The sequence below is a fragment of the Scaptodrosophila lebanonensis genome, unplaced genomic scaffold (genome assembly GCF_003285725.1).
Source record: "Scaptodrosophila lebanonensis strain 11010-0011.00,11010-0021.00 unplaced genomic scaffold, SlebRS2 tig00000053-arrow-pilon, whole genome shotgun sequence".
Lineage (NCBI taxonomy): Eukaryota > Metazoa > Arthropoda > Insecta > Diptera > Drosophilidae > Scaptodrosophila > Scaptodrosophila lebanonensis.
The window spans coordinates 7863365-7881333 of record NW_022060548.1 but is presented as its reverse complement, the minus strand read 5'-3'; the positions used below and the strand labels follow the sequence as shown (position 1 = coordinate 7881333).

Sequence of the window (17969 nt, the reverse complement as noted above, 5' to 3'; positions counted from 1 at the left end):
TTTATATAGCGCACATTTAATTAATCATTTGTGTCAGTCTAATCAATCACGCTACTAAATACTATAGCTAGAAATGTTACACTTGGCACCTATACAGGTGATCGCTTTGTGTGACTATTAAACGCCTCATTGAATGGATTTTGTTTTCACTTTCGCTCAGAAAACGTTGAATTCCAGGTAATCATTAGTTAGGCAGTTTTACAATGGAGCAGTGATACCAATCGCTCTTGTTATTCCTTTTATTTAAATCGATTAAAACGCGAAAGTTATGCCAATCCGACGCTTGAATGCCTCTATCCACCACATTGCACTATATTCAATAAATGAAGTCGCATCGATATTTACAAGTATATGATATAGTGCACCATTTTTAAGAATAGCCTATAAAATTATTCCTATTTAAAATATTGAGGCTACAAATAATTTGTCAAAAACTTGACTTACATATCGAAACCAAAAAGCCAAAATGCCAAGCTGTGTGTCTCTAGGTGTTATGGTTGAAAAGTTATCCATGTTCATACAGTCGAACTAAAGTACGGTGGTACGCTTTAGATTTTTCAATTCACCGATAGCAGCTGTAAACTGTTTACTAAGGTGGTAAAGAAATGAATATGAATACGCCCCTTACTTCTGATATTTAAAGTCTTCAATTTTTAAATAATAATTTATTTGCTTATAACAATCGTTATGTTTATCAAAAATTTTTAAAAAATCTGTTCAAAATAAAAATTTCGTTTTGTGTTTCTTAAACTATAATTGTTTTATTTTTATTATCAATTCAATATTCTCACATACGGCAATAATTTAGGCAGTGTGCTAAAAATGTACACATAATTTGAAATCGTTTAAATTATCTTGCACAAAAATAAAAAGAAGCATTTATTGTATATACATTTTTTAAACTACAGTTTACTACAGTTTTTAAAAGGTTTTAAGTACCTAACTACAAATATTAAAATTCTTGTGACCATTAAGGTGGCTTAAGTAAACAAAAATTTCACAATCAGCATAAATAAGTTTGGCATAAATACAAATAATAAGTGTTATATAACTAATGTACACAAACATTGTTGCGTTTACAATACAAACATAGACAGTTTTGAAAATATTGTTATTTTTCATAAACTCATATTTATGGCATTGTAAGTTAAAGATTAAAAACAAATTTATAAATATTGCAATTTGATGAGAACTTTGAATTTATGGAAATTTGCCTTCTTAATGTGTTTCGATATGGGTTGCTCATAAAAATGCTCACAGCCTTATAGTTATAGTTTCGAAAGGTTTTAAGTTATTTATAATTAATAAGTTTTTTTTTTTAATTAGAGCTAATGTCTCTTATCTCAATTCTTCAGTTGTTTTTTGAAATCCTTTTTTACTTTTTGGTATGCGAAATAGAAAATAAATATAGCAGTACACTGATCCCCTAGAGTTCCTTCGCATTGTAAGGAAATACTAGAAATTATCCGATCCAACAATGAACACACACACTTCCAGAACATTTGTAACATTTCCGAACATCTTACTAGAGCCAAGAAGTGTTGCCACTTTGTGTTCCATGTTGACAAGTTTGTTGTGGCAACATTGAAGCCACTGCTAGCTAATGACCACATGGCCATTCGCGGCAGCGGGACCGAGCTCAGGATCGATGTTGCTGCTCGGGCAGTCGCGGATATTGTTGTTGCTGATACAAACCTCTTCACCATCTTCGGAATCAGTGCAGCACAGTAATGGCTACGCATCCTCGCCGTCCACGATGTCGGCATCGGTATCGCCATTTGTGGGAATTCTGCAATAAGAAAAATCAGCATATAGTGAACTAATAATGGATGAATGGATGTGTTTAAAATTATGCAAATTAAGCGTTTTATACTGTGCGGGTGTGAATAACTGATTATCATTTGTTTTGGGTCTAAGCATGAGTTTGTTTCAAAAGCGGGCATGAAACGGAATTTAAATACGAAACAAAAGTAATGTAAAATTTTCGTTTGTTTCGAAATTTTTAAAATTAAAATCTAGAGTGGTTCAAAAATACCCCTAGCCAATATTTAATTACTATCAGCCTGAATGTAGTATTTTTATTTACAAATTTAAATACAATTTTTAAATAAAAATTCAATATTAGAAAACCTTAGAACCTATTGGAAATCCTTAAATATTGTATTAAAAAAAATGTACTTTTCAAATAACGAAGATAGTTTTGAGACTTTAAAATGTTGTGCTTTTTTAAATTTTAAAATAAGCATTAGCAATCAATTATTATTAAAAATAATTTCCACATAAGTTAAGTGCTTTGGTATACAAAATATCAAGCAATTACCATATAGCTTATACTTAAAACTATGTCTCTAGAGCTATGGGACAGGACATGCAAATAAATGTTCATAGCTAAATGTTATTTCAAATGAAAGCAATAAGAATTGCAATACAGTTTTTGGAAAAACTTTTTGGGATCTACAATTTTTAGCTTACATGTAAAACAGCACTAAATATGCAAGAGAGTAATACTTTCATCAGAATTTGTATATTCTATCAGTATAAGAGATAAGAAGCAAAGCCTTCACTGTCTTTGAACGAGTTTTAATCACAAAATAATATACCCAAAAATATTGGGAACAATGCGCAAATAGAATCATTGGTATTTGATTTGTATTTAAGATATTTGTTGGTAATATTTGCCGCAAAAGTGGATTGAAAGATACGTTTTCTACATATAATCGAATTAAATATATTATTATTTTCAAGAAAGAAGAAGGAAGAACATCTTAAATTGATTTCTTACCAAAAAAAAAAGTTGAATGAAAGACATAAGGTGATATTTTCCTCAAAAGTAGTATAAATACTTCTTTTTTACTACTTTAAATATATTATTTTCATAATTAAATCGAATCCTTCAGATATCTAAAAATCGACCAATTGTTGAAATTGTTTTACGGCAACACAAAAAGAGTTCTGTTTTGTCTATATACACTATGATATTAGTATGATTTTTGTTAAAGATATGTGAGCCTATTTTCCTCCAAAAGGAATATCAATGCTTCATTTTGCACATTTTAAATATATTTTATTCAAATGTAAAGGATCTCAAAAAAGGCACCAAATATGGAAAGAAAAACGACGTTAATGAAGTCATAAATGCAATTGATGGGAAAAGTAGTATGAAAGGTACCTTTTCTTTAATAGTTTAAATAATACATTATTAGCTTAGTATTTAATTTATTACTAGCTTTAATAATGATAACAAAATACTAAAGATGATTCCCTCTAGCATCAATAAATGTAAACTCTTCAAATTTACATAATTTGTGGTTTTACTTTGCAAAACTATTAGCCAAGTGGGTTAGTTTTATTCACAGCTACTTAGTGGTTAAATAATGGCATAATTCAGTGATTATTTAAATATTTATTGAATATAATGAATATGATGATTGTGGGAATTTCAATAAAACAGCAATAAGAAATGCCAATCAGTTTTTATTGTAAATATTTCTTGTTTGTTTGCAGTTGAAAATTTTTTATTATTAGAGCTAGAATTATTATAAAAATATACAAAGAGTATTATCTACGATCTACGCGATAAACAAAACTAAAAAAACAGCATTTACAAAGCCTTCAACATATAAAGATATAATACGTACATCAATTTTATAATAATAAATACTATGCCGAAAGCATTAGGAATATAGATAGGAGGCACTATTTTACTAATAGTAAGTAAGAAGCAATATACAATTTTTCATGGGAATATCTTTCAGTTCGTTTTAGGTTGACTTTTTATAGAGTATATTGAGATTCCATTATCGCTAAGCGTCAGCTCACTGGACGTTTTTTTTTTTTTTTTTTTTTTTTTTTGTATAAACAAATGGTAAACGAGTATTTTAGCGTCATGAAGCATCCACATGTTGTTTTTGGTTGTTGTTGTTGTAGTAGTAGTTTTTGTAGTTGTTGTTGGTGTTGTTGTCGCAGATATTTGTTGTGGGCGTTGTGGACCGAAAGCGAAAAATTGTTTGCGGCACGTGCAACAACACATTTAAAATATTTTTGCGCATTATAATAACAACAATATAGTATACATGTTTACAAATTTTTGCAAAATAAATGTCAAATGGATTTTTACGTAAAACACAAATTATAATAATAATAATTTTCCTAATTAGTTCCATTCGCAAAATTTCACGCTGTGCTCAAACTTTGCATATTTTGCGCGATTCTAAAGCCAATTGGGAATTTAGTTTATTTTGTTTTGTTTTGTCAAAATTTTGTATCAATGCCAAAAAATCCATTTCCATTTCCAGTGTACGATGTGTTTAGATGATAATTATTTTTGTGTATGCGTCAATTTTTAAATATGGTGTACAATTTTTGGTGTTTTTTTTTTTTTCAATTAGCCAAAGATTGTTGCACGTCAAGTTGTTGTTGTTGTTGTTTTAATTGTAGTAGTTGTTGTTGTGTTGGACACACATATGCATATGTATGTAACACGGACAGTGGAGTGATTTTTGAAAATAGTGGAACAGTTTCAGTGCGTGGTTTATTTGAGAGAGTGTGGCACACAGTGTTGGGGCATTGGTTGATTGGGATTCACACACACACACACGTATAGAGAAGAGAATTTAAAATACATTTAGTTATTAGTCACAATTGGTGTAGGAAATAATAAATTAAAGTTATTATTGTAAGTAGTATGTATGACAACAACACCAAGCAGCGATTTGCAAATGTAAACCAATGCACTATTCATGGTAATGTTTAGTTGTTATAACTAAGTTCAAGCCATTGCTTAAGTCAAATGCTGTACGCAAAAGGGTTTCAAATTTTGTTCATCAAAAATCTTATTCTACCGAACTTATTTTCTATAACAAATTAAACAACAAACTTCAATTTTCGCTAGACACTATAAAACAGTAGACTTGCTTTATAAAATATTATTTTCCCAATTCACAGTTACTTCATACTGTTATTTCAATTGTTATATCTGGGTTCTGAAACTATTTTTCATTCTCAGAAGTAATAATTCATATTTTTGTTAAATAAATAACAAATAATCTCTTTAGAAGTATATGTTTCAAGCTGTCACGAACATTATTTTTATACTTTAAAATATTTTTCAAGATATACTCGTAAGTAATCTCTTAAGAAAACAAATTTCGCCAAGGAACCTGAATTGCCTGATGGAGCTACCCCCTATAGTTTCCTTGATTCTTTTAGCTTTAACTCTAAGTTTTATTTAATTAATATGCGAACATAAAATATGCATAACTCTCTTTTTATCTGCAGCACAAATATGCTGATCTGTTTAAGAAAACTCATGATTTTTGCGTTTAAAGAAAAACCGCACTCCCACAAAAGTAAATAGATCAACTTAAAAACAAGTCAGACAATCCAAATCTTTGAAATATTTTTTGTACTATGAATTAAAACCAAAAATCAAACAAAAAAAAGCAAATGCTTTCTGTATATATTTGTAAGACGAAAAATAAATATTTGATAAAGTATTCGTAAAGCTGTGGCTTACTTTGTCAACATAACTCATTATCTAATACAAATAACCTTAGATGATCTCTAATATGATAAGCTACAGAATATGTTTTAGTTAATATTTGATTCGAAAATAATATAAACACAGCTTCAGGTATGCTGTAAAGTCCTTAAAATTCTTAAAAGCTTAACTTAATTCTTTATTAGGCTTAAGGCTAAAATAAATCATTACAGAACTAAATTATAGCGAACGTATAAAACGCTAATTGCAGGAACTGAGCCGGCTGTAGCTTCTTCAATGAGTCAATTTATAGCCGTTCCATATTAGATTGAAGAACATCGGGAATTCCATTTGCCATTCTATCATCCAGTTGCCAAGTAGTTTTATCTATACAAGTATATGCCTTGGTGGGTACTTAGAAATAAGCCCTAACTTAAAGGTATTTAGTAGAAAAAGTCTAGCAATTGTTATTTCTGCATCGTACTTTATTTTCTTTTCATTTATTTATCGAACTAGCGGTAAGCTCTGTGGCTTAGGGAACAAAATGCCGTGCATTAAAATAATATATATAATAACCATTTGTGAGTATTACGAATCTCTATCCAAACACATACCATAAATACCTTGCAATAGGTAACTCAAATATATCATATTTTGTTGATGTATGTATATACAAAGTGTTCGCTATAAATTCTTAGTGTATATACTATATATAGCTTTAGTATTTGTTAATTGGTGTTAATATCACAATTGTGAGGAGCCTAAATGAGGATGTCAATGTAGGTTTAGGTGTAATTGTAGGTATGGAGTAGGGCTAAGTGTACGTATATGTAGGAGAGGGAAATAGCAAATAACAAAATGAGTTACTGAGGCACTTTCTCCGAAACTGTTTCGATGTCTTTTGCTGTGTTAGTATTGGCAGTAATGTCGCCTACACCTAAGGTTACATCACTGTGAATAATTGAAAGAAAGAGCATAGGAATATGCATACGATTAAGTATTAGTTGAGTTGAAAGTAAATTACGAAAAAATAAACCAAATGGTAGCGCAGCAGAGTTGGAAAATAGTATTAGCAGTTAGCAAAGAGTAGCAACCAATTAAGAATAAAGAAGTAGAGTTTTGTAAATATCAAAAAAAAAAAACATATGTTTCAAGAATTTCTTTAAAAAGATGTGCGTTTGCATAGGCTGTATGTGTGTTTGTGTGCACGGGTGGGTGTGATTGTGTGTGCATATATATACTATATGTGTGAGTTTTAATACAATTCGACATACCTGGCATACGTTGAGTTGGCATTCTTTATCGAAAAGCTGTTCTGGCTTGGCAACACCCAGCGCTGCACCCACTGTGAAGTAAAAATAAAGAATGGAGAAATGTAGATGGTATAGGAATTAATTTACCATTCGATGTTGATACATAAACCATTTCAAGCCACTTCAATGCCTGCACTCAGTCACGTAAACTGATAAAGTCGTCATGCTAACATTTATCTGGGGTATTTAAAGGTTGTCAAACAAATTTGTGACAATATCGTCAACAACTTAAGCCCCCTCCGTGCCCAACAAAATGAAGACCTTGCCTTTGGTCATGGTTCTGTAACTGTCCGTGCTATCACATTTATTGAAATAGACGCCAAATTCTATTTTGATATGACTAGAACGCGCCTCTTGTATATCATTACTCGGCCTTTCCCTTAGTGCGACAGTCGTTCAACTAAAATAGGCTTTCATACTCAAACCGTTTCAATGTCTGCTGCATGATATATTGCACTGATTTTGATAAAGCTTCAGATTTAAAAAAAAAACCCATGATGAACCAGTTTGATTACGAAAATGTATTCTACCAGAGATTGCTTGTGCCATCGGCCCCTCTCTTAGCGCAACAGTCTTTCAACTGAAATCAGATTTGGAAGATTTGAAGAATGGCACTGATTTCGATAAAGCTTCAGATTTATTATAAAAAAACTCGTGATTTCTTAGTTTGATAACGATATCTTTATAAGCAAAAATGCAATTTAACTAAAGATTGCTTTTGGTTTCATATGGCGGCCATATAATGCACCGATTTTAATTGAACTTCAAATTATGATGAGATATAATAATCAAGCCATTAATAACCATCTTAACCACGATGTGATAACAAACAAATAACTGGTGGATCGTTTCTATGGCAGGTATATTGCACTGATTTTGATACAGCTTCAGATTATGGTAAGGCATTATAAAAACTCATAATTACTCTTAATAAACGAAGCAGTTATTCTTCTCAAGATTGCTTGCTCAATTGTTCCTATAACAGGTTAATCATATAGGTTGAAGTTATAAAAGTTAAAATAAAAAATTTATTCTAGAACGATATGACAATAAACCAAGAACTTGGTAGTAAGATTTATTTTTAGATCGTTGCTATGGATGTTATATTAGACTTTGATAAAAAACTTCAGAATATCACAAGACATTATTTAAAACGTTTGAATAGCCACTCTAATACCGCTATCTGGTAAAAAACCACCAAAGTTATTCAACAAAGTTTTAAATTTATGACATATATGTATATAAAGTAACGTGGCTGTATATTATTTGTAATAAACTGCCCCTATATATATATAAAACCAGCCCACATACCATGTTTGATTAGAATTGAGGGTACTATTATATATCTTCTTACTCACCCGACTGTTCATAAGACGTTGATTGCCCATGCATGCGGCCATATGTATCACAAGGTATAGATTAAAAAGTAAGTATAAAATAGCAAATATGCCTGTAAAAACAACAAAAATGAGAGGTTAAAAAAATGCATTCGTACGTAAAGACATTTCTAACTCACAGACTAGGGCCAGCAGGCCGCCTGTTATGCTGAATTGCTCTACTTGAACGACCACAAAATACAAATTAACTGCAATAACGACAACGGTCAGCAATATGGAAACAATTTTGTTGCCCAGCCCATTGACAAATTCGCCCATTATGGCCGTACAGGATGTAAACGCAATGGTGGGTATGGCGGCGAATGGCAGTTGGAGGGACATCACCGCATTCAATATATCGTTCATGTTGGTCAAGTCCTCCATTTTGGTGAACAGTGCCAGACAGAATGTGGGCACAATGGCAATCAAACGTGTGACCAAGACACGACGCCAGCGCGGCCACTGCAGATTGAGGAAACCCTCCATGGAGAACTGACCCGCATAGGTGCCAGTCATTGTGGAGCTCTGACCCGCAGCTAAGATTCCCACTCCCCAAATATACATGGCCGCAGCCCCAAAGGTGCAGCCCAGAAATAGTCCTCCCTTATATAGATCCGCATCGATAAGCGCATTGCCACCATCGCTGTCCACAAACGATGTCTTCGCATCATCATACATCGATCTATTCACGCACACTTCCAGCTGCAATAAACGAGATCTATGTGAGTGAGATTTTCAAGGTTTAAATATATTTGGGATTACTTACCACATCATTGTTTGTTTTGCCATACATGCCGTGCGCAAAAACGCCGACCACAAACAAATTTATGATAAAGGACACAAACAGAGCAACCGATGCCTCAATAAAGAAATAAAAATTCGCTTCGCTAACTTTCTGTGGCTGCCGACGATCTATATCACGAGACTGCAAACAGATTTTATTATCAAGCATTATAACAGATGTGACTTAAATGATATGTTTCTATCTCACCTTGACCAAAGCTGAGTGCAAATATAGATTGTGCGGCATAATGACGGCACCAACTATGCCCACAGCCTGCAGCAGCACATCCGAATTACAACCGGAACACCAAGGCACAAACATGCCCTCCATAACTTCAGCCTGATTGGGCGCAGACACAATGTACTGTAAAATAGGAGGAATCGTGGTATTAATAATTGCCTTAGGAGGACCTAAAGTTCTATCGAAAGCACGAAAGCAAACCCAAGGACACAGGAAAAGAGACAAAAAACTTTATATACAGTATAAAAGAAGTGCCCCTCTACTTCTGCTCATAATTTAATCTTCATAACATTAACTATTATCTTTATAGCAAAAAACCCCCCACAAAATCAGCAGATATAGAGCTGCAAAAAATCGTTATATCAACACTTACAAAGCAGCACAAATAAAGACTTACAAATCGTTAAAAAAAAAACAATCTTAACAACACTTCATAATTATAAAAATTCCATCTGAGAAATAGATATTGTGCTGTAAAAAATTGCTATAAAAGCAAGACTCAAAAGTTCCCCCGAAAGAGCAGCAGAAACAGATTGCAAAACATCTTCAAAAAAAAACTTAAAGTTCCCCCGACAGAAAAATCCCCAACAACTACACTTAGTATGCATGTTTTGTACCGACAGCATTTTTTATTTATCCAACTGGCAAAATTTTTTTTCATTTATGATGTGATAAGCTAAATTTATAGTATGAGTCTAGTGCTATTATTTGCATACGTGCTGAAGCAATTTATACTAGAGAAGGCGCTGATACAAATGTCTGGTAAACTAATTATTATTTTAGCTTATCTTTTCACATTCTCGACTATACTCGGACGGATACAATTGTATTTTCTACTTAGTCGTAAACATGCCTCTTTCAGCGAAAAGAAACCCTTACTTATCACAATTATCACAATTACAGCAGGAAATTTTCAGTTAATTGTTTCAGTAAAACACTGTCGGATATTAGCAATTGAAATACAGCGCACGTTTAATCTATGGAGCCTCTATATCATTAGCCCTGTTTCTTTTTCCAAACCAAATGTCAATCATTACTTTCGTTCGATAGGTAAATAAGTGTGCTGTTTTGGGAGTGATAAGACTTTGTAAAGGTACTTGAAGCAACTATTTATGGAACTTGTAATGAGAACAAAACACTGTACTGTATATTTAGTTTTACTCAACTGCTCAGATTTGTTTTTGGACTTTAGAAATTATATAATTTTCTACAGTCTGATTGTAAGATCTTTATATGTATGTAATGACAAAACAAAAGAAACAGAGCTAAAAAAACCCATTGTTGTGTAAAGAATAAGGCTCTACAAATTGTTACTTAACCATTAGTAACTAACACTTAACAGAGGTTCTAAAGTTTCCTAAATTAGTGTACATTTTTTCTTTGTACTCCTTGAATCACAGTATGATTCCATTCGGATTCATCTAAAAATTGGTGAAAAAGTATATGACTCGGTTCGAATCATCGCATAAAGCATGATTTAAAAATTACTTGCAGTTTTAAAAATCCTGTAAAAGTGGTCTCATATCTAAAAACAAAGTTATGCTATGGCCAAAATCTGCAGGCCAAACCATCAAAAAAAAAAAAGATTGATCAAAGCAATTTAAAATAATTTACTGTTCACTAAATCGTACAAACACTATATATACTATATATCTATCCTGGTGTGCACGCCCCTCTCGCACACACAAATTGCAATTTGAGACAGAGAGACGACAACAGAGAGAAAATAAATTAAAGTGCAAAAAAAGAGGAAACAAAAGAAAACATTTTAAATTGAATTGTATAAGAGCGTAAAAAAAAAGTAATTTAGTTTGCTTTCTGTTTTGCAAGCAGCGTTAATTGTGTAAATATTTTTTCTGTATTTTGTCTGGCATCAACAATTGAGTCGAAATTAAAGCGGGGAATTTTTTAGGACAGTTTTGGGGAGTTTCGTGCAACGTGCTGATCGGCTAATTACGGACTTACCTCATAGCCAAACGTCACTGCCATGACAGTGATGAGAAATGCGAACAAAAACTCTAGCTTACGCAAGCCATATTTGTCCAGAAATAGAAAAGTAAACGTATCTATAATGGTTATTAGTACGCCACCCCATAAGGGAACTCTGAAAAAAAGAGACAACCATTAAATAAGAACTATTTTTAAACACAACTTTTAAGCCAAAAATTATACAAGCAAATAGAATTATTATTCAAATAATAAGATAATAATAAGATTTATACTCACACTTTATTGGATAACAAATAGATGGCTATCGCAGTGCCTATAACCTCCTGCATATCGGAACCAATGATAGCTATCTCTATCATAATCCAAAGTATCCAACGTGGTAATCGTTTGTATTGTCGATAGCACATCTCAGCCAAATGGAGACCCGTCACAACACCCAATCTAAATAGTGATTGTAGATAGTTCTAAATGTGATATTGGAGCGCAACAAACCCAAACAAACCTTGCAGCCAAGCGTTGCATAAGTAAACCCAATACTGTGGCCCATAATAGAACCCAGAGTATTTTGTATTTGGCGGCTGCACCCGATTGTAAATCGGACTCAATGTTGCCCGGATCTAGATAAGCAATGGACATGAGAAAACCGGGTCCCGTGAAGGCCCATAGTTTGCGAAAACTGAAACGCACCTGCAACATAATGAAATATATTGTATTATATAATTTATTTATGCATAAATGGCTTACGACTGCAATGAAACTCTTTCTGCTTGATTAGTTAACTCACATTTGTGTGTTCATCGTCGGGTATGAGCACTTTTTCATCGCTGAAGTAGGCCTGCTTGCTGGCTGGCTTCAGATATGTGTTCTCATTGAGAATGTTTGTTTGTTTGTTATTCCGACTGCTATTGCTGCTGCCGCTGGCCGCCGGATTATAGCTGTCATCGTGGCCGATCCCTCCCGCGCCCGCATTTCCACTCGTACTCGCTCCCGAACTCCCGCTTGTTTCCATGTTTCTGCTTCGATATGCCTCATTGGAAGACATGCTGTAAAAAAAAGAGACGATAATGAAATCAGTAATTGACGTCAGGGGAGTACAGCTTACATTCTATATAGGGTCATGCAACAAAAAAGCACGCAACGCGATTATTCCAAAAAAAAAATCATACTCAGCAAATATTTTCTTTTCACTAAAAGTGAATATTTTCAACATACACAAGTAAATATTTCCGCAAATATCTACAATGTGAATAAATAAACCAAAAATAACCAAATTCAATGGTATTGCTATCATTTCTGTCAATTTAAGTGAATTGAAACATAAATCTAATTGTTGAGTTGATTTATAAGCTTATTGAAATCCTTAGTTTTTAAAGATTTGGAACGTGGTTTCTTTACCCTTAATGGGGATTGATTTGTCATGCTGTCTTTCTTAATATTTTACCCTACAAAGCTGTATTCACTTCCTGCCCCAAAGTTATCCACCGGATTCAAGTTCGTTGATGTTGTTCACTGGTCTCTTAGAATAAATGCAATCTGGTTTTTGTCCTAAACTAAGTTTTTCCTGATACTGGTTATCTACTGCTTTAAAACTACAGCAATTAATATAATGGGCTATTTCGCAGCAGATATACATATGTTTCAAATTTTCAATTTAAATGTCCCCATTAGCTTTATATGAGCAATTAAAAGTTACGGCTTTCGTAATGCAAGACTGCAAATTCAGGCAGTAAATTGAAAATTCAAAAGGGCCCAGCCAGACACGTTCTATATTATAGAAAAGTATATTTAGAAACCTATAGCGGCGGGAATCTATTGTTGTGGCAGACATGCTTATGTAACGACTTTAAACAACTATTAACAAAGGTTATTTTTACGAGCATTACACGTCGGCATAAAATGTAGTTTTATATGTTGAAAATTATTCATTATTAGTGGTATTATACTCGATTTATCGTATATTTTACATATACGTATATTCTATGCAGCATTTGATTTACTAATTAAAGCAAATCAGTGAACGTGTTTAATAGACGGAAACAGCAAAATAACAATTGTGTTATTATCTCATTTTTGCCCTTTTTTATAAATCTAATTCAAATGAAGCGCAATTATTCTATAATCTGAATTATATGGGCACAGATAATAATCCATAATAATGAGCAAACAGAATGCTAGTGTCAGACGACTGGAATAATCTATGCTAATAATTCTAATGACACATTTATTGATACAGCCTTTGACGCTTTTATCATCATGAAAATTGAAGACAAATTTATCGGGGTTTTCTTAAATTGATGCTCTTTCTTTATGGCATATTAATTGGTCTTTCAAAGACTTTATTTAACTTTTAACATTGCTGAAAACAACTTTCGTAGCAGACACAAGTAATTGTATGGCTTAAAATTCCACAATCCCAACTATAGCTTCTTTGGCCGAAAAACCGATCTCTTGACTGGTTTTTTCATTCTTTAAATGCTTTTAGAATAATTCCCAATTTCTTTTTCTTAGAATCTTAGTGAAACTTTTTATAGGCAACAAATCTGTTTATAACTTATACTTTAGTTGTTTGCATTCTTATGAAGTAGCCTTGAATTGTTGACATTATTGTCTATCACTAGAGTCTTAAAAGCTCCAACGTTTAAGTTTTAAAGCCATTTTTTCTTTGAATTTTTCGGGAATAGCCACAAATGGATGAACTCTCTTTGTTTATTTTTTGTTTAGTCAGGTATTTTCCAGTTTTATTTGCAAAATATTGATGTGCTTTACTTTGATAAGAAATCTATTTTTAGCATTTTTAATGAATGCTTCAGCATTTTTAAATTATAATTCATTTTGCTAGGCATCATATTTTTTCTTTTGCAGCCACAAGTTACTAATTATTTTAGACATCTATAAAATTCAAATTACAAATGTTCAATTTCAATTTAATACACTATAATGTTTAAGCATAAACATAAAACAAAGTTGATATTTTTTTTAGAAAATTAATGTATATATAACAATAATTTAATCCTTTTTAGTACAAGTTGAATATTACTTTTCCATATTTTAATACTATAGTTATGATACGGATTAAACTCAATACTTATTTGTAGCTGCATTTCGTAAATTTTAGCGTTATTGTTGTAGATATATTTCGATGTTTTCTTACTATAAAAAAGCAAACCTAAAACAAAGTTGATTCGCTAAGAGTAAGATAAAATGTCTCTGATGCGTATAGACGAAAAGACGGAAATGTCTTTATATTGACGCAGCGATGTTAATGAATATGTTAAACATTCTCATGCTACACGTCTATAGAATTTTAATAGATCTAAGCTACTTTTTCTACTATATAATTGGTAACTAAAGTAATAACTCATTTCATAGTTCGTTTTGTTTCATATTATTTCATATGCTGCAATAGCTTTTAAGCTGATCGATATAATAATCCACATAGCTGGTTTTAGCTTGCATTTTCTGAAACACATTCATATTGTAGTCATTAATGTAGTCATTAAAGCGATTGCCGCAATGCTCTATTATTTCAGAAAATAATGAACAAAATTCAGCTGGTACAGTTCAGCTGTAGCTCTAAATTTCATTTTCAATACATAATTGTAGTATTTTATGGGAAAGACAGAAACAGCTGTTTACATATAAAATTATTAAAAGCAAACAAATACAATTTCAGCGCGTCTCCAAAGTGCAATGTCCAAATTTTAAAAGTGACCAGAAATATTTTTATATGCAAATTATTGACATTTTTAAACGAAATTAATGTCAACAACCTGCAGTGTTGGCGAAAATGTTGAACATAGTGATGATTGAATAAATATATGAAAATATTTTCAACTTTGCGAACAATGTAGGGCTCTTATAAGGTCATTGAAGCCGCGGCTCTATGCTATGCTCGCAAGCTGGTTCACCTTCACAAACGTTCGTTTGTTAACCACATGAGGTGGGGGATGGCATTAAAGCCGTCTAATTACTTTATGTTGCAGCTTCGGAAAGTTGGCAAAGTCAGTTAATGTGCTCGACATTGCCTTTTATGGCCAGGTAATGCCATGCCAACTGTTTCATTGGGCATATAATGTGTATCTATTTTCATTTTTATGGCAAATCGTTACGAATCGAATCGATTGGCCGACAACAGACGGTCTGTCTCACAAAGTTATTTCCAAAGTTCTATTGAATGAAAATATTTACGCAGTTGTGCGACAGCTAGTGGGACAAATACACAACTAGACTATATATAATGTATGCCACATATCAGCTAAATACGTGTGTTATCACAATAATAACAACAACCTGCATATACACATATGAATAAAAATGCGTGCGACACTCACGTATCTTTTCTGCTGAAGTACTCATAAATTGTAACAATATTTTTAATAAATATACAACCCCGTTGTTTTATATTGTGGGCTCAGTATTTAATTGCCTAGCTCACTTCCATGAACTCTTCGCTGCCAAATTTCAAATTCATAACAAAGCCAGCCAATGATTTGTCCTTCAAATATTATTATACGCTTCACAAAGAGAGCCTAACTGATTTGATACGATAGTTGGCAGGCGAATAGAAACATGAAATGTTTTCAATGAAATTTATACATTTCCTAAAATAATTCCAAGAATTCAATAAAATATTATAAAATCTATTTTTCTAAATAAGTTATATACCACAATATTGAAGTAGATTAGACAGGCAAATAACAAAATAATAATAAAAATAGATTTTTTCTTTGTTTTGCATGTGTTAAAAAATTTGGTGAAATGCCAAATTCAGTTGTTTTAAAAATTGAGTTTTTAATATAATAATGCGCAACAAAAAAGTCATTGTTAGCGTGGATAGAGAGCGTAGCAATCATGTCATCAGGTGAGTTTTGAAACTTAAGGCTAATTAAATAGTTAATTTTAAACGTCGATTCTCTTTTTCCATTATGCGGTACAATTTCTAGAGCTTTAATAAAAATATAATGTTTTGAATTAACAAAACCATAATCTCAAAATATACCTCAAAAATAAGTACACTTTTAATCTTGGAAAACAAAAGTGATTCTCAGCGTTTTTGTCAAGAATACATATGTACATACTCGTATATGTACATTATTTACTGAAATACTTGAGTCGCTGGTTAAGATTAAATATTTTCTACGAGACATGTATTTATATTGTTTTGTTTAAGGAAATGCGTTGCAAAATTTGTTAGCTTTATAAATATATCAGCTTTTTGAAGTCTCAACCAATTTACTGACATTTGCCGCATACATATATAAATTTAATTATAGACATTTTTTGCAAAATTGTTGCCTTCAACAACAAAGAACAACTTTAAACCTAGCAATTCTCATTCGCTTTTTCCCAATAGCGCTAATACTAATTGTTACTTTTCGCTGATAACAAATCAAGTGTGAGATTATCCCATTGTTATTATATGTACATATGTAGAATTTGTACAGACGTTAGAAATAGTGGCATAATAAATACTTAAATAGCGTGAAATTAAATAAATAAAGCCAATTGGCTTGGCAACCGACTGACACACAACAGAGCGCCAAAGCGCTATAAGTTGGGCCTTTGGCCGGTTTTTCACGCTCTTCTTCAAAGCTTGAAGGTACACCTGCAAGCGAGCTATTAAGTTATTATTAAATGGCGCATATTTTCGATTTTGTTAGTTGTAATTCGTTAAAATACATCAGTTAAAAAAAGTACACATACTTGTGGTAATGGCGGCAAAAATGCGGCTGTTTCTTAACTTAAAAATGTGCAGGTGCAAAAAATTAAAACAACAAAATAGTTGCTATTATTGTTGGCGTCTGACGACTAATATTATATCACAAGAAGCACGAAACAAAACTCAGCACGCAACACACAACACACAGCAGAGAACAACTCTTCTAAATTATATCAAATGCATTATGCATATACATACATATGTATGTATGTATGTATATGTATTCGTATTCTTTTATATTACGCTGACGTTTGACCACGCCAGCTTTCCGATTGCCAACGTCAACTCTTCTTTGCGGTTTGTTGCAAGTTAATTTTTCAATCAATCAAACGAATCGAGCAATTTACAATGTCTGCGGCACAGCACGATAAACGCGATATGTTTGTTTTGTTTTTATTGTTAATTGTTCTTCGCAAACACAATATTGTGGTTTTTGCTTCTTCTTTTTATTATTATTTTCTTTCACTACGCGCACCAGGTGCTTTCTTTCACGCTCGCTCACACACACACACACTCACACACCGCCGCTGACGTACTTTTATTGGACAGGCTCTAATCGTACGATGTGGCAACTCCAAAACAGCTGATTGGCAAAACCAAAAGCTAACACCGATTATTTTCTCGGTGCTATTTAAACAAACCGTTGCGCGCGCCTTCTCTGAAGCACAACTGCGGAGTGACTGAGCTGGGCATTCTCGTCCGCTATATATTTGAATCATTCGTCGTTACTCTCATTGGCCAGTGAGTGTTATTAACTGATAGCGTCTGAAACTTTAAGAGCGACCAGACATGTATGTGTGTACACACACACGCATATGGTAAGTGCTACTATTGTCTGATAGGGGATTTTCTGATAATGTCAATGTTCTTATATACATAAACACATATGTATGAACATATCTGGCTAGTAAACTGATACTGAAAAGCAGGATAGGGCTTACAATTTTGAAACCAAAGGGACTTACATACATTCTACTACCTTGCTACCTTCATCTTTTTAAAATTCAGATTCTCTTTTAACACAAAGAGAACATTCATTCTCTTACTTTCGCACTCTTAGGAAGTCCATAAATGTGTAATTACAAGTATAATCATTTGACAGCCAATT

At 32.6% G+C, this 17969-nt stretch overlaps 1 protein-coding gene across 3 annotated transcripts; it reads right to left on the bottom strand.

Moving 5' to 3' along the window:
- Positions 1-1111: 1111 nt before the first annotated feature.
- Positions 1112-17521, bottom strand: LOC115623542 (protein Malvolio). 3 transcript variants are annotated; one of them, XM_030517927.1, is made up of 11 exons: positions 17398-17521; positions 11927-12185; positions 11645-11829; positions 11419-11583; positions 11158-11296; positions 9160-9315; positions 8935-9093; positions 8309-8870; positions 8151-8242; positions 6754-6824; positions 1112-1789 (listed from the first exon to the last, which is right to left on the bottom strand). In XM_030517927.1, exons 2-11 carry the CDS (start codon positions 12182-12184, stop codon positions 1735-1737), a joined length of 1842 nt encoding a protein of 613 aa, XP_030373787.1. In that variant the 5' UTR covers position 12185; positions 17398-17521; the 3' UTR covers positions 1112-1734. The 3 variants fall into 3 exon arrangements, with proteins under 3 accessions (XP_030373787.1, XP_030373786.1, XP_030373785.1); XM_030517926.1 differs by lacking the exon at positions 1112-1789 and adding an exon at positions 3601-3818; XM_030517925.1 differs by lacking the exon at positions 1112-1789 and adding an exon at positions 5944-6430.
- Positions 17522-17969: the final 448 nt, after the last annotated feature.